We start from the raw sequence: 24,974 nt of genomic DNA on the forward strand, positions 1-24,974 counted from the left end.
AAAATAGTTTGCTGATGCAAAAAACAAAATATGTATTCATTTATACTTAAAGTAAAATATTATAAAATCTAATATCGCACATAAGATAAGAACTAAATAGAACAAGTTGAAAGAGGAACCACAGCAGAGAACTACAAATATTTTTAAACATTGTCAGCTGTTTCAGCTGCTTTATCTCTATAACGAGTATAACAAATATACGAAGACACATCACTCTACATATATATTTTTTTTAATAAAATTATTGCATAAAGTGGGAGAGAGAATTATTCCGGACCATATCAAGTTTTGTGACGACAAAATTTAATTAACACTAATAATAAAATGTGATAATATAGTCAGCCAGTTCTCTTCAACAGTTTAACAGTAATGTTATGCATGCTGATATGGCAGCAGAACACCAGAGTACGTTCCACATAGGGCAAAAAGTAGGCTAACAGCAAATGCTGCCAGTATTTTTATGATCGCTGGTCTTTACAGCGGGTTTTTTAGTTTTTTAGTTTTTTCACCGTGAAGAGGAAACGTTTCGAGGTATATGGCAGTATATGGCAGCAGATTACTTAGTAGACTCTATTAGTAATACAGTTTTTCTTTAATGTGTTTACGATTCGATTGTAGTTAATGTGTAGTAAATGTGTAGCATATTTGTTTGTATAAAAGTCTCAGTTGAACGGCAACTGATACTGAAGATACTGAAGAGTCTACAATGAAACAACCTGTTAACTCCAACAACATTAACAAGAACGTAACAGTCGAAGTCATTGTTTCCGTGTACCCCGCACTCACTCGCAATCAACAATTTGAACAATTTTTTTTTGTTTTATTTGTAATTTTAAATATTTTTTATTTTTTATTTTTTACTTCTTATTTCATTAAAATTTTTGCTAAAGTAAAGTAGATAAAGTAGTGGAAACCGAAGACAAGTAATAGTAACAAAGAAAAGAGCTTAAGCGAATTTGCACAAAACGCAATAATAGAATATTAAATAAAATAAATTGAAATTGCTTCTTTGTCGCTACATTTCGGCAGTCGTTAAAAAACAGCAAAGGCAAAGGAATAAAATATAAAATAAATAAAATCACAAATAAAAGAAAAAAAAAAATAAAACACAAAAAATGCTAAATTTATTTTAGCGTAAAATATATTAAAATATACGAACGTACATGACTCGACATGCACACAAACAAACAAACAAATATTTAATATTATTAATAAAATGTTTTGATATTTCTAAGCAATTTACACACCAACAACAAATCCACTTGATTTCATACTGTGCCAGCTTGGGCCGTCGTGTTTCGTTAGTTACAAGAGCGAACTGAGCTGATACCTGCTATCGCCTATCACCTACAGCCTACCGCCTACCGCCTACCGCCTACCGCCTACCGCCAGTCGAAAGTAATTCCAGCTGAGTAATTGGCCATAGACTTTTTGACTTTCTTGTCACTGCCTCATTGAGGCCGCACCATACTCCAACCACTTGTTCCGTTCAGGTGTTACACATTTTAGACGCTCGCCCGAAACGCTTCTAACCTCATCCACCATTAGGTTGGTTCAATGACTGATACGAAGCATGTTTAAGAGGCAATTTTGCTTAAAATGTTCCATTAAATTATTGAAACACTTGTGTTTAAATATAGCGAGGCATTTACAGTCGCATCACGAATTTTTGAATTTCTTAAGAATTTCAATTTCGAGGGGCTTAAGAATATATGAAATAAAATGAAGAGCAAGATTACTTGCTGCCCGAAAAAACAAAAAAACGTGTTTCTTAATGGATGACTAATAGAGAGACAAAAAGAAGAAAAAAAAATTAAAAAAAAAAACGCTTAACGTAATATGATTTGAAAGTAATTTGCGATGGGAACACTTCTATTAATGCTGCAATACAAAGAAATTGTCATTTGTCACATATATTATGAAGTCCATACCGTCTCCAATCCCCCTCCCTGTAGCCTATTGCCATTCTTCCATATTTTTGATGTGGTCGACAAAAATAATTTTTAAATTAAATTTTCTGATTCAAACTCAAGTGTGCGTCTGTTTAGACGCTATCTATAACAATTCCATTCATTTCGGTTTAATATACAATCATTTATGACTCTGAATATTGAGATTTATTTGTATATTATGTAAATTAATTTTATTCAATAATTTCTTCTTCTTAATTTTTTTTTTTTTTGATTTATTAGAAGCAAATAAATGCGAAATTTTTCTATTTGTATAGATCGGAAGCTTCATTAAAGTATCTCTGGTAGCAAATGCGTCTCGTTCATAACCTTCCGCAATATACCATACAAGTATAATATAAACATTTTAAGCTTTTAAGAAATTCATATTGTTTTAAAAAATATTATAAAAATAATAATAATGTTTTTTATAATAATGTTTTTACATATTTATGTATTTTTCTATCAACTTTTTACCCACAATTACGGGCAGTGTAGAGTTAAAACGGATTTTCTTATATAGATAGTTCGTAAATGCTTCGAAGCCTCCAAAACTAACGAAAAAACCGTTTTAAGTCCACATTCCTCGTAATTGTGGGTAGAAAGTTGGGCATATTAGAACCAGTCCAGCGCATTAATAAATGCAAGTTTCTGTTCAACATTAAAGTTTGAAATATCGCTGAGTGAATGAAAGAAGGAGCCCAAAGGCTAAGGTCTAGATATGAATAAGCCTGGACAATGTATATGTACATAAAAACTGTTTCAGTACTGGACAACTTTCCATAAAACAATAAAGATCCTTTACCTTGTTTACTTTGCATAGTAAACAGATTAAAATTTAAGATTTCTTTTGCATACAAAAGTTAATACGAATAATAATATTCGTAATATTCGTCAAAATCTTAATAAACAAAGATATTTTATTTTGTCTATTTTAAAAAAAGATAAACGGCCCATTTCAGAAAGTCACCTGTGTTACTACGTTCTCCAAACAAACTGGGCAATGACATCTGAGCTTGAGTGAAATTTCCTTCTTTTCATCTGTTGAGTGACAACCCTAAGAAAAATCGTACCAGGCTAGAGCAAGGCTTACGGCATGCCCTATTAATATGCAGTAGTCTGACAGCACCGATACCGTTGCTTCTGCTTTGGTTAAAATCACTAACTGGTGGGAATATTCGTACAATTCGGTCCAAGTGAATATTGTGATCTGATAAAATTCTCGTTATTCCAGTCCAATGAATCAATCTCATTAACAGCTTTTAAGGTAGTTAAATTTAATTGAAAGATTAGTCATTGCAAATGGGATATAAATTTCCGAAAATTGTATATAGAAGAGGAACGCACCTGTTTTAGCTAGGAAAGTTTGTAAAGGTGTACTTACAAACTGCCTATTTATGCAGAATATTCCATAAAAACTTCAATATACTCTATGGAGTGACTATTTTTATCATTAACGTAAAAAACTTCGATAAAGTTGAGTTAGGTAACTTTATTTATTGAATCATTCAGATATCAATTAATCGTGTTTGGAATAGCACTCTATGTAAGATGAATTTTTGAGAAAGATTTTATATTTTAGCGAAGCAGTACATTACGATTTTAATACATTTTTTTCCCAACAAAACAGAAAACTCTCAGTGGTCTAATAGATTTCATTAAGATTATATTTAGTGAGTTCCTGATTTTCAACTGAATCACGCTGAATATGATTAGAACTCCAATGCTTATCTTACAAACTGAAACATTTTCAGGTTAATTTTTAAACAAAGAGAATCTTTTCCAAAAACATGTGTATATATACATAAACATTTATTCCATATAAAATTATAGAAAACTCGTATATAAATGTATATATTTAATTAACATTAAACGTCATATTCTGTTGCAATTTTTAGTTATATCAGCATTTCCTCCAACTTCATTATCTAATAGTGCTGTTTGCTGTTTTTACAGTAAAGTTCATCGATATTAACTTTACTGATAGTTACGGTCGATAAAATTTATATAGAATAAATCCGGCATAGTTGAGACAACTTATGCGCTACTTTAGAAGCAATTGTTATTGATCAGATATTCATATAAAGTGTTTCCTATTCAAGCTGGTAATAAATTATTATATTCTTATTTAGATAGATCTATACAGTCCCACTATACATTATAGAACAAATTATTTGTAGTTATATAGTCTTGTAATAACTACAACGTTAATAATATGTTTTAATCCATATGTAATAGTAATATAGCTCAATATCAATTAGTTTAGTCATTGCAGAAGTCCATCCCTGTTGTAAACTATATGCCAGAAGCGGAAAGCGGCAATTAATCGAGTGTCTCTGTAACTTAGTCCCAACCGATATGATACCAGACTCAGAGATATTTTAATATATGTATGTATGGCATGGTAATTTCTTGTATATAAGGTAGTCACCGAATGTCGTATTCTTAAGGTTGCATGTAGGGTGCTGAAGAATTGAGTTAGGTTGAGGATGTTTGCATTTTATGAATCATTTTAAAGATTTAAACATTTTACCGCAACTGAATTAATTATTTGTAGTTTTCAGTAGAATGGAATGCATGTATTTCACTATTTACGGAAATAATGTGCATTTATAGCAGTAATCATCAAAGCGATAAAATTATTTAAAATTTTAATAAACAAAAAAAAATTTGCAACAAAAAAATTGGAGAGAAAATAAATTTTATATAAGAAATGCATTGCAGAATTACAAAAGACTTTTAAAAAAAAATTGCTAAAATAAACCAAGCATAAAACTTCGGACGGTAAGTATTCTGGATGTACTCTTCCGCGAAGACCAATTGGCGCTCACGATTACTGTTAAAAGTCATCTATTCGCAAGAATAATGGAATGACATGGGTTATAAAAATTTAATAACAGCTCAACTTTGTAAGGCCCAAATTTTATTCTAAAATTTAACCCCACAAATCAAATGAATAGTCAAATATGAGTTTTAAATTCACTTAGTAAAAACATGTTTCTAAATTCAATAAAATTTTCCTACAGTAACATCCATTTTTATTATAAACAAATGACCCTGTAAATTTCATATTAGAGACAAACATTTTGTATAAACGAATGACCCTGTAAAGTAAAATATGTTTTGATTAATTTTTTGCCGCTAATAAAAGTTAGTTAAATTTGTTGTAACTATTTCACTTGTTTGTCTGCATAAACAAATTTAAGAAAATATCGTGCACGCATTTTTTATATGATGCAGTTATTTTATTGAATTTGATTGCAATGCGTACAACAATAAGAAATTTGTTTTGACAAATTTACGGGACCTTGTTTACTTGAAGATAATTTTTGTTTTTGCCTGTAATGGAGGGAATTTCAAATAAAAGGGCAGCGAAATTGCCAAATCGTTCTATTCGGAATTTCTCCTGTTACAGGTAAGAACTATTTTGTTAGGGACGATAGTGGGAGCTCGGACTAGTTGGTCCAGGCACATGTTGATTCGTTTGGCCATTGCTGACGATCACCATGTGAATGGATGGACTGGATTGGGCGAAGTGACGGTGGTTGAATTACCTTCTGCTTGGCTTATGCTGGCGTAGGGTAGTTTAACCAGTTGAGTTACCTGATGCTTGGCTTATGCTGGCGTAGGGTAATTTAACTAGTCATCCAGACTTCCATTTGGCCATAGCTGATGGAGGAATGGACGACGAGTCACCAACACTGTCAGAAGGCGTGTGGGACAACGAGCGTTTGGCAATTGCTGACGGACGTGGCCAGGCGTAACAGTAGGAAGGAACCCTTGTCTGGCTTTTGCTGACAAAGGTATTGCTTTATATTGATATTAGAGTTTCTAGAGATTAGCTATTCGGAATTTCTCCTGTTACAGGTTAGCAACTTGCGCACCACTGCAAGCAATCGTCATACGACATTTCACAACATTCTATACCGTTTACAACATCGTGACAGCGTTTATGACATCATACAACATTTCACAACATCCTACACCGTTTACAACATCGTTACAACATTTATAACACCATACAACATTTTACAACGTGCTACACCGTTTACAACATCGTTACAACATTTATAACACCATACAACATTTTACAACGTGCTACACCGTCTACAACATCATTACAACATTCTACATCATTAGCAACATTTTCAACATCGCTTTCCACAAATTGATTATATTTTCTTATTTTTTGTTAAATAATAAACGCTACTTTAAACAGAAGTGTCTCTATTATTTTACTTAGATAAATTTTCTTATAACGAACCCTGGTATACTCGCTGAGTATACCCCAGCTATAGATAGGGCCGGGAAAAGGTCGTTACAAGTGGCGCCCGAGCAGGGACTGAGTTTCAGAGGGACTAGCAGAATTTGTCGCAAGAATACAAGGAGTAAAACAATGTAAACCGGAAAATTATGATTTTATCATCATACTGAATAACACAAGCTAACGTTACCACAAATGAAAATATAAACCCAAGACGGCCAAAGATTAAATGCCTCATGTCAATCATGGCCTCATCATATGCTCATGACCTAGAACAGATAAGGAAGTGGTCGGTACGTTACGACGGAGGAAAGAATCCATTGGGGTTCATAGAAAGAATAGAAGAACTAGCAGATGTTTACGCTATTAACGTAAATCTAGTTCCCAAGATGATGCCTATACTTCTTGAAGATAAGGCACTAATGTGGCATCGCTGTAATAATAAGCATTGGCAGCTATGGACAAATTTCAAAGTCGACTTCCTGAAATTTTTCATTTCCTCTAGATATTTTGAGAAATTAGAAGATGAGGTACGATTGCGGCTTCATAAACCAAAGGAAAAATTCAAGGATTATTTTATCGACATTCAAAATTTAATGCGACAAGCTTGCCTAAATCCAGATTCGCAATTAGAGCGAATATATCGCAACATGAATGCAAACTACAAAATGTACATCAAACATCAAGACTTCGCAAGTATAGAGGAATTAACAACACTTGCTGATGAATTTGAAGAACTTCACACAACACAGCACAAAGTGAGTCGAGACCGTGTTCAAGAAGAAACTATCCACAGGTGTACAGTGGTCCAGTATCCACCAACGATGCCATTACAGAATACAATGAGACTCATGTCCATGACGTCAGTACGAGTTGAAGATATCTATAGTCTAAGCCCCGTATCACCTGTCCGGAACCAGCAGCAAAGTAACCAACAACGTAACCAGTCGATAGATAAGCAAACAGCAGCAAAAGTAAATAAAATTGCAACTTCAAAGACAGCATTACTATCCAAGCCAAGTATAATACAAAGCACACAATGTCAGATTTACCCAGACAAGCATTCAGTAAAACTGCGAGAAAATTTACAAGTGCAAGCGCCATGTAAATGCCTTGTACCACCATCGCATGATCCAAAAGCAAACAAAGAGATACAAGAGTTCCAAATCCCAGAAGTACAACGTCAGCTAAATTTAAAACATATCGAAGAAAATCCGAAAGTATTTAGTTTACAGCGAGACACACAAGATCGTCAAGAATCACAAACTCAAATACAAAAGGCACAACGACAACAACGTCCAAGATATATCAAACAAAATCCAGAAGTATTTCATCCAATCCAAGTAATACCAGAGCAAGTGCAAGCGCATGAAATACAACCACAGCAAGTTCCGCAACACGTTACGCCTACCGAAGGAAATAAACCAGGACTTAGTAAACATCGAATTTCCAATGCATATTCTATACAAGATCACGTAAACCTACAACTGCAAATACAAGATGTACAACAATCACGAGAACAAAAGCGTCAAATCGAAGAGCATGATTTATCATCACGTCCAACACTGCCACAACGTTTAACGATAGTACCAGAGTCATCACATGTCAATCGTCCATTGTTACCAACTTCTACAAGTTCAGAATCATCGTCGCAAATGCCACAGAGTCATTCGCAAAGTGATTTCAAATCATCGTTACAATCAAAGGAACTTGAACCCCAGCCGCCACATCCTGTTAATCAACTACAAGACACGCTAGAACACGATCAGATTGTCACTACGGCCCAAGACGAATTTTATAAAGTATTCAAAAGTCCGAAGCAACGTTACAGAAGTCAAGCTAACAGGTAGTATGTCCCGGCACGGTTCAGTTTCCCGGGAACAGTAGTGGTCGCGCTTTTACTTTCGGGGAAGTAGGGAGGGAGTGTAAGGCCCAAATTTTATTCTAAAATTTAACCCCACAAATCAAATGAATAGTCAAATATGAGTTTTAAATTCACTTAGTAAAAACATGTTTCTAAATTCAATAAAATTTTCCTACAGTAACATCCATTTTTATTATAAACAAATGACCCTGTAAATTTCATATTAGAGACAAACATTTTGTATAAACGAATGACCCTGTAAAGTAAAATTTGTTTTGATTAATTTTTTTGCCGCTAATAAAAGTTAGTTAAATTTGTTGTAACTATTTCACTTGTTTGTCTGCATAAACAAATTTAAGAAAATATCGTGCACGCATTTTTTATATGATGCAGTTATTTTGTTGAATTTGATTGCAATGCGTACAACAATAAGAAATTTGTTTTGACAAATTTACGGGACCTTGTTTACTTGAAGATAATTTTTGTTTTTGCCTGTAATGGAGGGAATTTCAAATAAAAGGGCAGCGAAATTGCCAAATCGTTCTATTCGGAATTTCTCCTGTTACAGGTAAGAACTATTTTGTTAGGGACGATAGTGGGAGCTCGGACTAGTTGGTCCAGGCACATGTTGATTCGTTTGGCCATTGCTGACGATCACCATGTGAATGGATGGACTGGATTGGGCGAAGTGACGGTGGTTGAATTACCTTCTGCTTGGCTTATGCTGGCGTAGGGTAGTTTAACCAGTTGAGTTACCTGATGCTTGGCTTATGCTGGCGTAGGGTAATTTAACTAGTCATCCAGACTTCCATTTGGCCATAGCTGATGGAGGAATGGACGACGAGTCACCAACACTGTCAGAAGGCGTGTGGGACAACGAGCGTTTGGCAATTGCTGACGGACGTGGCCAGGCGTAACAGTAGGAAGGAACCCTTGTCTGGCTTTTGCTGACAAAGGTATTGCTTTATATTGATATTAGAGTTTCTAGAGATTAGCTATTCGGAATTTCTCCTGTTACAGGTTAGCAACTTGCGCACCACTGCAAGCAATCGTCATACGACATTTCACAACATTCTATACCGTTTACAACATCGTGACAGCGTTTATGACATCATACAACATTTCACAACATCCTACACCGTTTACAACATCGTTACAACATTTATAACACCATACAACATTTTACAACGTGCTACACCGTTTACAACATCGTTACAACATTTATAACACCATACAACATTTTACAACGTGCTACACCGTCTACAACATCATTACAACATTCTACATCATTAGCAACATTTTCAACATCGCTTTCCACAAATTGATTATATTTTCTTATTTTTTGTTAAATAATAAACGCTACTTTAAACAGAAGTGTCTCTATTATTTTACTTAGATAAATTTTCTTATAACGAACCCTGGTATACTCGCTGAGTATACCCCAGCTATAGATAGGGCCGGGAAAAGGTCGTTACAACTTTTAAATTTAAAAGAATAAAATAGGGAAACCATGTTCCAGAATACAGACGACAGAAGACAGGAAAGCCCAAGTAATAAAAATAGAGTGATGGACTTGACAATAGTTTTTTTTATTAATATTTTTACTTTTTAAACAATTGTAATTTAATTGTGAAAATTATTTTTAATAAATTTTAAAAAGAAATTTCAAATCTATAATATAATGGGTTATAAAAATTCAATAACAGCTCAACTTTTAAATTTAAAAGAATAAAATAGGGAACTATGTTCCAGAATACAGAAGACAGGAAAGCCCAAGTAATAAAAATAGAGTGATGGACTTGACAATAGTTTTTTTTATTAATAGTTTTATTCTTTAAACAACTGTAATTTAATTGTGAAAATTAATTTTAATAAATTTTAAAAAGAAATTTGAAATCCATTTGGTGGAAAAATAAATAAATTTGAAATCATATCAATTTTTTTTAATTTAAAAAAATTTTTTCTATAACAAATAATAATAATTAATAGAGTTCAACTTTTTGCACATATGTTCTATATAAATGCATTATATACACACATATATGTAATAATAATTCATCGATTACGATTAGAGTGCAGCTTGCAAGATTATCGTTATCTTATCAGAAACGAAATTACTTATTTATTTTTTTTTTGTTGAAAAGATGGAGCATCTCAAATTATGAATGAAATTATTTTATTTTAAAAAGTGCAATGTAAGCAAACAAAAATATTCAATACTTTAAGATTATCATTTGCAATCATTATTTGTTAGAGTGTTCTTTAACATGAGGGAATATATTATTTATATAATACAATGATCAACTATCACTAAGGTTTTTTTTTGAGTTTCTTCTTAGAAAGTGTATTGTATGGACAATTCTTACAATTCATATTCTAAAGAAAGAGAATATTAATAACAAAACTGTATAAGATTTCTAATAATAAAAAAGTCGATAGTACCCTGGAGACAAAGCAAGCCAGAGAGTGTAAAGTTACAACACGTTGCTGTAGTCTTCGTAGTTCCAATGCTGTTGGAGAAAGCTGATTCATTTTCCCTGTAAGCAGTGAAATTTCAACGGAACTTCGTTGTTAGAGAAAAGTGAACTGCTTATACCTTCTGCTCAAAAAGTATCCGGATTTTGTTGTTTATTAACTACTTCTTAAGTAATAGACTTTTCTCACAAAATTTTGTTTTTGTTACGTTGGCATATAGTATAAATTTGAGCGCCATCTGTCAATTAGTTTGTTTACAGCAGCTATTAATGTGAGACTACCTCAAGTGCATTTAGCGATTTTTATTATGGAAAACGGCACCACTGTCGTCGCTCAGGCACCATATTCGCCAGATCTGGATCCGTGCGACTTTTTCCTGTTCCCGAAACTTAAATTGCCACTTCGTGGTAAGCGTTTTGAGTCGATTGAATCGGTAAAAGAGAATTCGCCGAAGGAACTAAAACCAATACCTGCACGGGCCTACGAAAAGTGTATGGAAAATTGGGTTAAGCGTTGGCATATGTGTATCGCTTCAAAAGGAGCATATTTTGAAGGAGATAAAATAAATTTGGAATAAAATTTAAATTTATGTGTTTTATTTACAAAATCCGAGTACTTTTTGAACAGAAGGTAAAACTCTAGTACAAAGCTTTAAGATAATTTTGTTTTGTTGTGAAAACATATATGAACTCACATAAAACTTAAAAGATCTCTCAAAACTGTAAGTTGAACATGGTCACATAAAATTAAAGCAAATTTATAACTAACCTGCATTATAGGTTGTCAATATTATCAATATGAAATTTCAGATTTAAGTTTAAAATTTGGAATAAATGGACATATATGTATTTCTAGTTTTATAGTTAAATTTTTCTGCTTCTGCAGTTTCTGAACTTTGATGCTATATTTGAATGTCATAATAAACAATTTATGTGCTTTACTGCATACTTAAATGACTTCGGTTAATGTGTAGATATTAGGGACCTAGTTGATAGTTTGTTATGTTTGTTGTTTTAACCCGAACAGTTCTCCTGGTATAAAAAGGCCTATTGAGTGTGATGACAGGCGCTTGGTAGTCGTAGTGGATGGGTCCGGGATATAGAACCGGTCGCTTCTGGTAGATGACTTCGGTGCGTTTGGTTGTGTTTGTAGCTTTTCTATAGACAATGACATTAAGAAACATACTAACTAGAACATTGCACTGAAACGTTACCGTTTATACAAGAATTTTATGTTTTATTTAGTGTCGGTGATCTTAATAGCATAGTATGGTTAACATTATGGATACTGTGTTCTTTATCGTGTTTAGAAGTGTAATGTTTGCTCAAAATCTGTTATATATTTCTTTACCACTAATGGGTGTCTTTAAGGGTAAACTTTGTTGTTTTGGTGTAGTTTACTTCGATTCTCAATACTAATGGATGTGCATAAGATTAAAGTAAACGGAAATAAACCTCCCTGACCGGACTTTATAATAAAAACACATATTTTTATCATTTCATATTTAATATATAATAGAGGTAGGTATTTACTCTGTCTTGCAAACGCAAGTTGTATGAAATGCGCAGATTGCGCGAGCTTGCAATGGACAAGAACAAAACACCCTTGTCCAAAAAAGGAAAAAAAAACAGCTGTTTTGACATCTTCTCTGTTTGTTTCTCGTGTGATGTAGTATGCTACAAAAACAGCTGTTTCAATTAGTTGTTGCAATTCTACAACAGAGCTGTTCTCGGACTCTTGCATTTTTAGGACGTGTGCGAGTTAGGCTAAGTTGATGCTAAACCAAATGGGAGATTTTTTGGGATTTTTTGCACTGCACACATTTAGCCATTTATCAACACGTGTCGACAGACACATCACTACATTATCGGCACAACTTAGAATTTCCCTCATTTAGAACGCAACTTAGCCTAACTCGCACACGTCCATAATATCGAAATATATTATTAATTAGTATATATTGTATGTATATATATATATATATGGCTGTATTAAACTGTTAGATGATTAGAGTGTAAAGTATGCAGAGAGAACTTACCGGTACCAATAACATTGAGCTCCTCATAGTTTAGTGGATTGCCATCACCGAAATTCTGTTGAAGCACATTTTTTGAGCAAGACATTTTCCTTTATATTTTTCTCTATTTTTTCTTTTTAATTTTTTTTTTTTCTTTTTTCTCAAATCAATGACATTCAATTTAATATTAACAAAATAATTCAAGCAATTTCACCAACATTCAAAACAAAAAAAAATCTAAAGAAATAAAAAATTAATAAGAATCGAAAAAAAAGTATGAATGGATGTGAAAAAGACAAACTTGAAAGATTATTCGAGATACGAGACAAAATTGTCAAAAAAAAAAAAAATGGACAAATGAAAAAAACAAAAAAAAAATCAATAGCAGCAACAAGTGCTGCAGAAGGAGAAATGGAACGTTGCTGAATTCGTTAGTGGAGCAAGTTTATGTAAATGGGGAAAGGCACGTTTTGTTGGTAGGCAAAGCAGGAAAATAAAGTGTTGCTTCAACTGCAAACATGTTAAGCACCAAAGCGAGCAAAACAATAAATAAATAAAAAAATAAAAAAAAATGTGAATTATGTATTTTATTTTTTGCAAAAAACAAAAAAAATGTACAAAAAAACGAATAAGACGAATTTTTTTTTTTTGCAAACTTGTATTATTAAATTTAACTTCTAAATTTTATGAAATGTTTGTTGCTGCTGCTTTTGTTGTTGTTGTTACTATTGTTGTTGTTGCTGCTGTTATGTTACTACTGTTTGTATGTATGTTTGTAACGTGCCAAATGAGACAAACTGACAAACTCTAAACGTGTACGCGTACGCGTACGTAGAGAGCAAATAGAAACATTAGCTTTGTTTAAAGTGAAAAAGTGCTAAGCGCAGATCATAAATATAAATATAAATAATAATAATTCTAATTTTGCTAAGGCAAAATAGTAGTGTATTTGTTGTTGTTGTTGTTGCTGCTGCTGGGGTCAACGATCTCTTCACATAAATTTACTATTATGAGCGGCGTCGTTGCTTACAGTGGTGAGTGCTTCTTGTGTGGGGATGTGTATGAGTTGGCGTGTGTATGTATGTGTGTGTGTATGTTTGAGTCGTTTATAGCAGTTAATATGTATGAGTGTTTGTGCGAATATCTGTTTGTATGTAAATAGCACAGTACCGCGTGTTTATGTGCAAAATTATTTGTTATTAGAAAACGAAACCCTTTCCACTGCCGTTGTTGTTTTTTTTTTCTTTCTTTCTTTTGTTTTTGTTGTTTTTGCAATTCACACATGCTATTCTTAAATATTTTTTTTATTCTCCCTTTAAATTACGAAAACTGTTATAACTTTTACTTTGTTTATATTTATATTTTGTAATGTTTAGCAAACACGCAGATTAGCATTAGTAGATTAGCATCAGCATCAGCACCACCGCCACCGCTACTGCCACTGTCACTGCCTCCGGTTGTGTGCAGCAGCTTAGCAGAAAGAACACTTTTCAAACACTGTGAACTTGCCTTGCCAATAATAATTTGCGATCATAGCAATGTGACTTTGAAATGAATAGATTTTTTTTTGTTTTTTCTATTTTTGACATTTTGGACAACAAACAGCAAACGGCAAACGGCAAATCTAACAGCAACAACAATAACAAACATAACCAAGATAATTCAACAAACACGTTGAGTATAAGAAAGTAATATAGAACAAAAAAAAAACAAAAACAAGCAACGGTGGAAAACGAACATTTAAAAAAAATTTAACAAAAAACAAAAAAAAAAAAATATTGCCGAAAAATTTGTTGAGTGAATTCCGACGCGACTTTAAATAACGATTGCGAATCCAAATTATTAACACATTTTTTGCAAAAATTTTTTTTTCTACATACTGTAATTTATTTCACAATATTGTATACGTTTTAATTATTTGTTATTGTTTTTATTTATATATATATATTATTTAACATTTCAGCTTTGTGACTGTATAACGAAAGCAGCAAAAAGTGTACTTGCAGTTGAAATTCGACTGCGACGAAGAAAGACACACAAAGAACACAAAACAGTGTCTAGACCCTACACACTACTGCTGCAGCGTTTGACACTGCCGATTTTTTCTTGCTTTGCAGCTGCTGTGCTCAGTGTTCAGTGTTCAGTATTCAGTATTCAATTGTGTTCCATCATTCCATCAGCATTCACTTTTTTATTATCAATATCTTCCGTTATATTTTATATCGTTTTCTTTTTCAAATAATAATAATAATATTAATAGCCACACACTTTAAAGTTTAATTTTGCACATTTTCTTAAAATATTTATTCAATTAAAATGCATTAAACACGATTTTATCTGCTAATTTCTTCTTAACAACCGCTTAATACAGCCGCCTGTACAATAACTAAAAACTACTCAACTCAAAAATTTTTAACCGACAAAAGCAAAAGAGAGCCAAAAAAGGAAGAAGAAGGAAGTATAAGACAAATATTAAGAGCGCACTCGTGTTGGGGAAAGTGTGGATCATTCAAAACATTAAACACGTTATTGTACATTTTATGTTAACGTTAATCTTAATGTTAATGTTAAAGAACACAATGTACGTATCATAACTGCAAATGTTAAATTTATTTCATAATGGCTAGTTGACAAATATATGTCAAATAGGAAAATGTTTAATATAAAAGAATGTTATTAAAGGGGTATAACAGACATTGATGTTAAGAACATATGCTTTACAGAACTGTTGGCGGCAATTGATATTTGATACTGCAATGTTAATATGTCTGCAATGTTAAATAAAGACAGATCAAAACTGTAAATATAGGGGAATTTAAATATGTTAAAGTAATATACATTTGGATTTTATGTAAATGCTTATGTAAAGTTATATTTATGTACTAATAATATGGAAACTGTTAAAATAACTGGTTGAAATCTATACTTTCTGTTTGAACAAATAATATAGAATACACATAAGTTTAAAAAAAGAAGGGGTTGTGATATATGCTATTCCTAAGTAATACATCAAGCAAAAACTAAATTCGAACAAAAAATTTCAGTTGTAAAACAATGGGTTGTGACATAAGCTATACCTAAGCGGCAAATCAAATGGAGAACACATTTAATATATAAAAAAGGTTAATTCAAAAACAATGGGTTTTGATATATGCTATACCTAAACAGCTAATCAAATAGAGAACAAATTCAAAATTAAACAAAAAGATTAATTGAAAAATAACGGGTTGTGACACACGCTATTCCTAAGTAGTAGCTCAAATAAAGGCCACGCGTTGAATAAAAGCAAAATGAAACATTTTCTGTAAAAGTGGTTATAAACCTTACTAATATGGATAATACACACATAATGAAATAAATTAACATAGAAAAATAATTAACATTAAATACTAAATGAATGATCTTCACTTCATTCTTCATTCTGCAAGTATTCAAAGTGTTTATTTTTGCAATTGTGCAGAAAATTTGTTGACGCACGTTGAAGTAAAAGCAAAAACTATATTATTTCTACGGATTTGGAATAAAGTAAACTAAATAAATTTACGTTATTTGTTAAAAGTAGGTTTTGCTATGTTAGAGACCATGTGGAAGTGTTGGAAGAGACCGTATATTGTTAGAAAATAATGATTTTCCCCACCTTAAGTAGAAATATGTGGCGGTGTTGAAAGAGATCGTTTTTTATACACTCCACAGTATTGGTTAAAAGAAAGCAATTATACACCTTCAAAAGAAATAAATTTGTGTTGGAAACTATGTGATGGTGTGTTTTTTCTTTTTTTTGCGGTGGGCGGAAAGCATCAAAAGCCGAACGATGTGGAAGTGTTGGAAGAGACCGTATATTTATACGCTCTCTAGCATTGGTAGTAAATAATGAATTTCCACACTTTTAGGGGAAATATATTTAAAACGCTTTCTGTTTTTGCTTGCTTATGGATTGGTTTCTGCGTAGCTAAATGCGTTCTCGAACAAAAGGAAAGAATGAATGAAAGAAGAAAGCAAATAAAAATGTAGTTTTCAAAGTGTTATTATTTTATTTTATTAATTTAAAATTAATGTTAAGTTTCTGTTATTCATTATAAAAATTAAATTTTTAAAATGAAAAAATTAATTAAAAATGTAATAGTTTTGTTACTGTAGTAAAATAATCATTTCTAAAATGAAATAAAACGGTTGGTGATTCTATGATTTTAATGGTTCTATTTAATTGTATACTTTTTTCATTGCTTTATTTAAAAGTTTCTTATGTAAAATATATTCCTGAAATGTTCATTTAATGTGTTAAAATGTTAATACAAAAATTAATTAATAGAATTTACATACTTATGAATACGATCCATTCTAACAATTATAAAACTGATTTATCTGTTTAATAAGAAAAATTTGATTTTATGGTAAATATATAACAATAAAAAATAAAATAATTTGTATTAAGAACAATAGCTTCTTATGTATGAAATGTAAATTATATTAAATCTAAATATTGGAAGTATTTTAAAGTTTTTAAATAAAAAAGCTTGCAAATATTTTTATACATACAAATTTATACATTCAAGTGCAAATAAATAACCAGAGGAAGACTTAAGAGACCGAAGCTATTCCTAAAATGAAACTAAAGGAATATGTTTATTAATATATTATTAATGCTTCATCACTGTTTAATAATATAAAAAGTTTATTTAAATTACAAATCTAAATATTCAGCCCCAGCAGAAGTTTATTTCTGGCTACGAAACTGTCTGTACACAAATTAAGATGGCTTCCGCTGTGCATTTACACATGAATTCCGTTGCATTAGCGATAAAAGTCGATATCGTTGCTTACTGGTTTCTCATATTATTTTCAGTATTTGAGTATAAGGAAAAACGTTCTTACATTTTAAACAACATCAGTTTGTGACTTAAAAACTTACTGCAATGAGTTAGCAATAACTTTAAAACTGCTTGGTTTGTCTATACTTGGTTTGAGTAGAAACTTAACTGGAATGCGATCGCATGACAGTGTACGAGATTTCTACACATTTATAATGGTTCAAGTATGTACTAAACTGGAATGTAGAGAACTGTAAGCATTCAGAAGCATATCTGCTGTATGTAAATTTCATTAATTATCTTTGTTTTGTTCGAATACAAACACACCGAGATCATCTTGTTAGCAAAAACCGTAACATCACAAAGACGTTAATAATCACTTCATACAGATGTTGATAAAGACCGTAATATGATTTTCAACAGTGTGTGGTGAACATGCTTTGCGGCGTTGTAATCCGTGAATGCATTTGAGGTAAACACAGTAATCCTTTTGTTGGTTACTATTCCTCGTGGATTACCGAATGTTTGGTTTAATAATGCCTGCTTAGTAATCACGTCTTCTGTTGTCGTAAATTTACGAGGTAATTCAGACAAAGATAGTTTAAGGTATTTCAGAAGATGTGTGAAAGATAGCACGAAAGAACTTACTGCTCTTTTTGTAGATTCTTGCTATTCTCGTACAAAAGTCTCTCAGAAAAATTTTTTTCATATGCAATTGGTGGTAAATCAATAATAGCTGTTAATCGCGCCTTCATCTAATTTAAAATTTCATTTAAGTACAAATATGAAGGAAATTTGTGAGATTTATGTTTAATTATTATTATTTATGTATAAATAATTATTTATTAAATTTTACGCATCCTTGAAAAAAATGGTCGCAGTTATTGTTACATTAAGCACAGCAGTGGTAAAAAAAATTTAATTAAAACTACAATACAGCTTAAATATATATAAATAAATATTTAATAAATATATAAGTGAATATTAAATTTTAAATATAGAAAATAAATTTGTATATTGTATATATATAAATCATTCCGGTATGGCAGCAAATGTTGGTATTTAATAAAATTTCGAGTAGGGTAAATTGGATTAAAGTAAGGTAAATTAGTTAAAAATTAGGTAAATTAGGTGTTACCATTGTGAAAATTTTATAAGATGTTTAATCTTAATTAATTAATAACTTTTATTTTTATTTGTATGAATATTATTTCATAGAAATAAAATTTATTTAATAAAAAAATAAAATTTCATGAATTCATGGATTTTTTTTAAACCCAAAAACAACAACAGAATTGTTTTAATTTCTTCAAGCGAAACTTAAGAGTGACTTGCGAAATATAATCAATATATTAATGATTATATATAATCAATTATTAATGATAAATTTGTTTTTTCTCAATATATTGTATAATATAATAATTTTATTTTGTTTATATTCATTTTTTCGATTTAAGTAATTAAAAGTAACGAAAAATTCACTATTTTTTTTTTAATATTTTACAAATTGAGAATTTTTTAAATTTTTATAAAATTTTATATAAATGTTTGCAAAATTATTTCATCATTTTGATTGGTTGCTTTTAGTTTAAATATTATTCATATATGAATGTATATGTTGCACTCTAGAAAGAGAGGGAGATAATAATACTAGCTTTTGCGTTCCTAGAGCAAAAAAAGAGAAAGATTTAGTTGAAAAGCTTTAAATGCCAATTGTTCCCAGTATTAAACCATCGGGGGCCTCAAATATTAATTTCAAATATCAATCGTTTCGATTGATATTATTTACAATAATTATTATAAAAATTATAAAAATAAAACTTTTAGTATTTATTTCTTAACTAATATTATTTTCGTTAATTTTTATTAATCAAGTTAATAAATGAAGAATTAATTCTAATAATAATGAAAACCATTTTATTTTAAGCTTATCTCTTTGGTCTCTACAAAAACTATTATTCGTTTATGGATGACTTTGAAGCTATAAATTTTGATATACATATGTAGCTTATTTCTTCTGGGAAATAACAGACTACTTGAATTTTGGTGAAAATTATATTGCCTTTTACATACACACATATATGTACATATGGGTCATTCTTTTACCATCCGGACAGATTTTGCAAAAAATGACCTCATGATCTCCGATCATCGGAGATGATGAGGTCAAAAGTTTCCGATTTGTAAAAGAATGACCCTTGTCATAGGTATATTATGGTATACACACACCTTAGCACAATCTTGGCCATGCTACTCAGTATAGAGCTGAGCTTGTACTTGCATTATATAACTAGATATCTGGTCTGCCGCTTTTATATTCACAAGTTGAGACTGATTAATGACTCGTTCAGTCAAATCCCATGTAATTTTTTTATCATTACCCTGAATCAGTAATCTTCTGCTAGTTTAGGAATCTAAATCCCTGTTCTACTCAAATTGTAATTAATAACTAAAGGTTTCTTTAAAACGGTGAATGGGCGCATACCAGCCAGAGACATTAACCAAGGCAAGAATCTGGCTAAATCTATTGCTGGAGGTATCGTCAAGTGAATTGAAGAAGTTGGCCCCTAGAAACTTAAACCTAGTTCTGGCCAAACCTGGACAAAGACACATCAGGTGTTCTGGTGTCATTATCTTAAGAGTTGGTAGACACGCACTACAAGAGGTACCACGGGGTAGGCCGAGTCTAGCTCCATGCCGTGTCACTTGACTAGTGTCCTGTAAAGACAGATATTAACCTAGATACCCCACATTTGTTTCTAGAGATGTAGTTAGAGGTTCTATATTTGGAATAGATTGCCCAAATAGCCCTTGACCTGGCTGCTGAGGCAGTAAGGGTCCACTCACTATTTGGCTGTCGCAAAAAATGGTCATAAATTAGCCTACGATGTTTAAAACTGAACACTTTAATAGTGTTAATATTTTATTAGCAAAGTCGGGAATAATTATAATCAGAATTTATAAAACTGCATTTTAAAGAGTTTGAATCGAATATGTTGGTACTATTCCGATTTGATCGGCATGTCGCTTTGACAATAGATTTCAGTGAATTCAGCTATTCTAAATAACTTTTTCCTTATCATAATATCTGAATATAGCTCACTTCTCGATTTTCATGTAAAATTGTCAATTTCACTATCTTTTATATAGTGAACAATATTGATAGCTGTTTTCATTGAAATCCGTTGTCAAATAGAATTGACTGGAATTGGGAATCATCCTAAAAAGTATTTAAGCTAATTGCAGATAAAGTTTCTGCTTTCTTTCACTTTACCTTCCATAAAGCATCTGCAAATTCTTTACTGTGTAGAATTTTAAAGTATACTTTAATCAAATCACTCAATAATAATAATCTTCTTCAACTTTATCTCTAGACTTTAACTCTTTCCATTAGAGAAATGATTTTTTTCTAATAAATAAAATATTTCACAAGTTAAGTCAAATTATCATAATGCAGAAATCTCAAATGGTTTAATCGAAAAATTAAGACAACAAAAAAAAAACAAATTAAATACACATTTCATCAACGTCAATAGAGTCTGGTACACTGATAAGAATTTAAATTTAAAAATTTTAATAATAAAATAAATAAACAACAAATATCTTTTGCCGATTAAAGCAATAAAAAAAAGTAATCAGCTGTTAGATTTTCTCGTTTGGATGACTTTAAATGTTTGTCTATGACTTGTGGTTATTCATAAACACGACAAGTGCTTGAAACTCTTACGGATCCCCCAAGAAGTCAATAAAAGTGGAAAAGTATCGCGTCCCGCTCAAAGTTCAAACAATAGAGTGGAATATTATTTTTAATAATGCTTTATCAGTTTAGTTCGTTACTCAGATTTGTATCATTTTAGGTTGTGTTTTGTTTATTTTAATTCTCGACGGAGATCAGTTACTCTTTTACTTACTGCTCTTTTAGTAGTACCGATCTTCAAGTATATCTCTTGGCAACTTGATTCTCCGTTTCCATGGCATTTTATTTGGCATACTACATTGTTCTGATGCAGCTTATCAATGTTTGTTTTGTTATTAGAATTAAAAGCAAGTCAGCTATTGATAAGAGGTATTTATAATGGACCAAGCATTTCAGTCGGTGGAATAACACTGAAGCGAGAAGACATGCAATCTTTTACGGCTACATTTTACGATGCAGAGGAGAAAATTTGGTCAGGTCCAAAACGTAAACAGTTTTATGGTTCGAATATGACACTTGGTGAAGTTGCTTTATTGGAGTGGAGCCGTAATCCAGAAAAGATAGTACAAATAATGGATAGTACGGGTGAGATTAAGACTGCAGCAGAATTGGCGCATGAGAGTAAAATAATTGCAAATAATCTTATGCGGTTGGGTCTCGATGCACATGACGTCGTTGGTATAGCTGCCAATAACTCAACATATTTGACTGCAGTTGTGGTAGCTGCTTTTCTGTGTGGTGCACCCATAAATGCACTATATCCGTATTTTGATAAAGGTATTTAAAAATATTTATAGGTCATTAAACCTCTAATTTGGTTTTATATATACTTTTTTCGATTTCGTAGATAGTGTAAAAATAGTTTTTGAAGTAACAACACCGAAGATAATTTTTTGTGATGTACATAACTACGAGATTATAAAAAGTGCAAGGGATGAGCTACATTTAACGGCTGATATATATCTGTTGAATGGAGTGATTCATGGTGTGCGAAATGTTAAAGAACTTTTAGTTCCAGTTGAAACAGTTGACTTGCACTCTCTGTCGTAAGTAAACTACTTAGTTTTCAATTAAAACGTCTTAAATAATAAATATATCTGTGTATAAAATTTAGGTTTCCATGTACGCACTTAAGTGGGGATCATACAGCTGTCATATTGTGTTCTTCGGGTACAACAGGTACACCAAAAGGATCTCTTTGTTCGCATGAGGCTTTAATGAATTTACCAACATTGTAAGCATAATTTATTACTTAACATTTTCTTTATTAATCAGTAAATAATGTTTAATGTGGTGTCATATTATTACTAAATTCCTTTTATGTATTATTTTTAGCCAAAATACTACTTCTGATACAGTTCTATTCACCTTCAGTACATTGTACTGGGCTTCTGGCTTATGGACATTTACTGCTGCTATCTTAAATGGCGCTAAACGCATTATAACGAATAAGCCATTCACTCCAGAATATTTTTTACGCTTGATAGACACGTATCGTATAACACATATCATTTCGGGACCGGAATATATTGCTCAAGTCTTACAAAATGCAACAGCAGAAACAAGTGCACGTCTGTCAAGCATACAATATCTATTATGTGGTGGTTCCAAAGTTCCACAGGTTATTTCTGAAAAATTTAATGCTCTTTTAGGTACTCAGCCAAAGCCGGGACTAGTTGTCGCATATGGCATGTCTGAGTTGTCAACTATGCTCTCACAAAATGACGGTGGTCCAGGTAAGCGTCGCGAAGGTACTGAAGGTAAACTTACGCCGAATATGCAAGTTTGTATTACAACTAAGAACGGTGAAAAACTTGGAATCAATATGCCAGGCATTATAAATATACGCACACCATATGCTTGGCTGGGTTATTATCGCAATAAAGAGGTTACCGAGAAGAGTTTGTCCAATGGTTGGTTGATAACTAGCGACATTGGTTATTTTGACGAAGATGGCTTTTTACATGTCTGTTCTCGTGATAATGACGTTTTTAAATCACGGAATTTTCAAATCTATCCACAACAAATTGAAGAAGTGATCATGCAAGTGCCTGGGGTACTGGAAGTTTGTGTTTTCGGCATACCAGATCTTGTGACTACCAATTTTATTGCTTGTGCAGTTGTGCGTACTAATAATATAGAAGGCGAGCGCCTTACTGTAGCTAAGGTGGAGGAATATGTTGCAGAAAACATGGCTGCAATTTACCAAATAAAGGGTGGTGTGTTCTTTTTAAATGAATTGCCCAAAACTGGATCTGGCAAGGTTCTCAGAAGAAAAGTTTATGATTTAGTTAAATCTTAATAAATAAAATAAGGAAATGAAATAATTACTGATCAGAAGATTTAGTTTTCAATATTTTAGGGAAGATAAAAATTATTTCTCATTTAAAGTATTAAATGTCTACAATTTAGGTTCGTAAATATTAACTAAATAGTATAACTCATATAACACACACACACTGTGAGAATTACATGAAACAAGATCGCATTTATTATTTTTTACATACATTATATATATAGATCTATGAAAACATCGTCTATCTTAACTACGTTTATCGGTTCATAGAAACTTGCTTCTGTTTTTATAGCGTTCAAATTAATATAAAAGATATAAATAGGTAAGTGCAGTTAAAAGGAGTATCCAATTCTAATCATATACTTAAGCAACCCTCATTTACATAGCGCAGGTTTAGCCTAGCTTGATATCGTTTTATAACTCAATATCCTCGTAGGTGTTGTTAAGTTGTTTCTGTAGATTAGGTCAAAAGTTTTATATTTGGAATATGTAGTTAGTGTCGCTATGTTAACCTGTTTCAAACAGTGATCATCTGTCAATATCCGTGTGTAACTTAGAGGATTTGGGGTTGGTACTAGAACTACTAACTTTTTTTATTGAGTATCTATTTATTTATGTTTTTACTACTGATATTTATTCACTAATCAAGTGCTAATTCTCACTTTTCCTATATCGCCTTGTATAATTTTGGAATCAGCTATATTTATCAATATGGTATATATATAATATATATAGATAATTATATAATGCAGTATTCTTTTAAGTTATTGACTATTATCTGCTTTATGGTGACCTGGTTATAAGTACAATATCGTCCATATATTAACACTTTGAGATCAATATCCCCAATTAGTCTTTCCGGAAGGAATCTGACAATCTGCAGCATGATTTGTACGCTGTCATCTCGTTGGAAGTTATTCGGTTTCGATTTGTTTTTATTTGTAACGAAGAAGTCATATACATTTTTAATAGTATTCCTCATTTACTTACATATTTTTATATACAGTATAATGACTAGTTAGCAGATACTATGAGTAAAGTTTATAGAACAACCCAAGCCCAGATCTTGTAATATGACATATAATATTTGAAATTTATACTTGATATGTATCAGATAATTGACGATATACTCAGATAAATCTGAAATACCTCAGATAAAAGGGGTATTTCAGATAAACGAAGTGCTTTCCCATAGTACCTCAAGCTATAACAAGAAGAGATGAAATGGATTTATGAAAGAACTTTAAACGAATTAACAATATTTATTGATTATAAAGAAAGAAAGAAATTCATAATTTTTTTAGTTTATAATTTTTATTTTATTTTAAGTTTATTTGTAAAAATTTTTACTTTGTTGAGAGTGGCAACCATCGCTGATTACTATGGCTTGCTCGATACCTTGGTTACTTGTTAATTTCTTTAAAGGAAACTCCGGTTTCGCTTCATATAAATAAAATGTGTTTGGTAAAATAAGTTAGAGAACGTAATGGAGATTATAGAATTTTTAGACCGCACAGACCAAAGGAATTTGAAATTAAAAATTCAATCAATGGCAAGCATTTTTGATTCGTTGATGAGATATTCAAAATAATTTAATCCAAAAT

The 24,974-nt window shown here is 31.5% G+C and overlaps 2 protein-coding genes across 3 annotated transcripts in view; both read left to right on the forward strand.

The window, feature by feature from the left end:
- The window catches only part of LOC119678278 (hillarin), an 87,793-nt gene that overhangs the window by 15,772 nt on the left and 47,047 nt on the right, over positions 1–24,974 (forward strand). The gene's annotated exons all lie outside the window — the stretch shown is intronic.
- On the forward strand, positions 21,485–23,397 carry LOC119678280 (4-coumarate--CoA ligase-like 7). The gene is made up of 4 exons (XM_038090034.1): positions 21,485–21,851; positions 21,922–22,120; positions 22,189–22,308; positions 22,410–23,397. Exons 1-4 carry the CDS (start codon positions 21,500–21,502, stop codon positions 23,374–23,376), a joined length of 1,638 nt encoding a protein of 545 aa, XP_037945962.1. The 5' UTR covers positions 21,485–21,499; the 3' UTR covers positions 23,377–23,397.

This window comes from Teleopsis dalmanni, chromosome 2, assembly GCF_002237135.1.
Source record: "Teleopsis dalmanni isolate 2A chromosome 2, ASM223713v2, whole genome shotgun sequence".
NCBI lineage: Eukaryota > Metazoa > Arthropoda > Insecta > Diptera > Diopsidae > Teleopsis > Teleopsis dalmanni.

What these genes read in the sequence shown, in the direction of transcription:
- LOC119678280 (XM_038090034.1), top strand. Translation starts at nt 21,500, where the DNA reads ATGCAATCTTTTACGGCTACATTTTACGATGCAGAGGAGAAAATTTGG. An exon ending in ATATCCGTATTTTGATAAAG is followed by an intron (nt 21,852 to 21,921) that starts GTATTTAAAAAT and finishes TCGATTTCGTAG; the next exon opens with ATAGTGTAAAAATAGTTTTT. An exon ending in GTTGACTTGCACTCTCTGTC is followed by an intron (nt 22,121 to 22,188) that starts GTAAGTAAACTA and finishes TATAAAATTTAG; the next exon opens with GTTTCCATGTACGCACTTAA.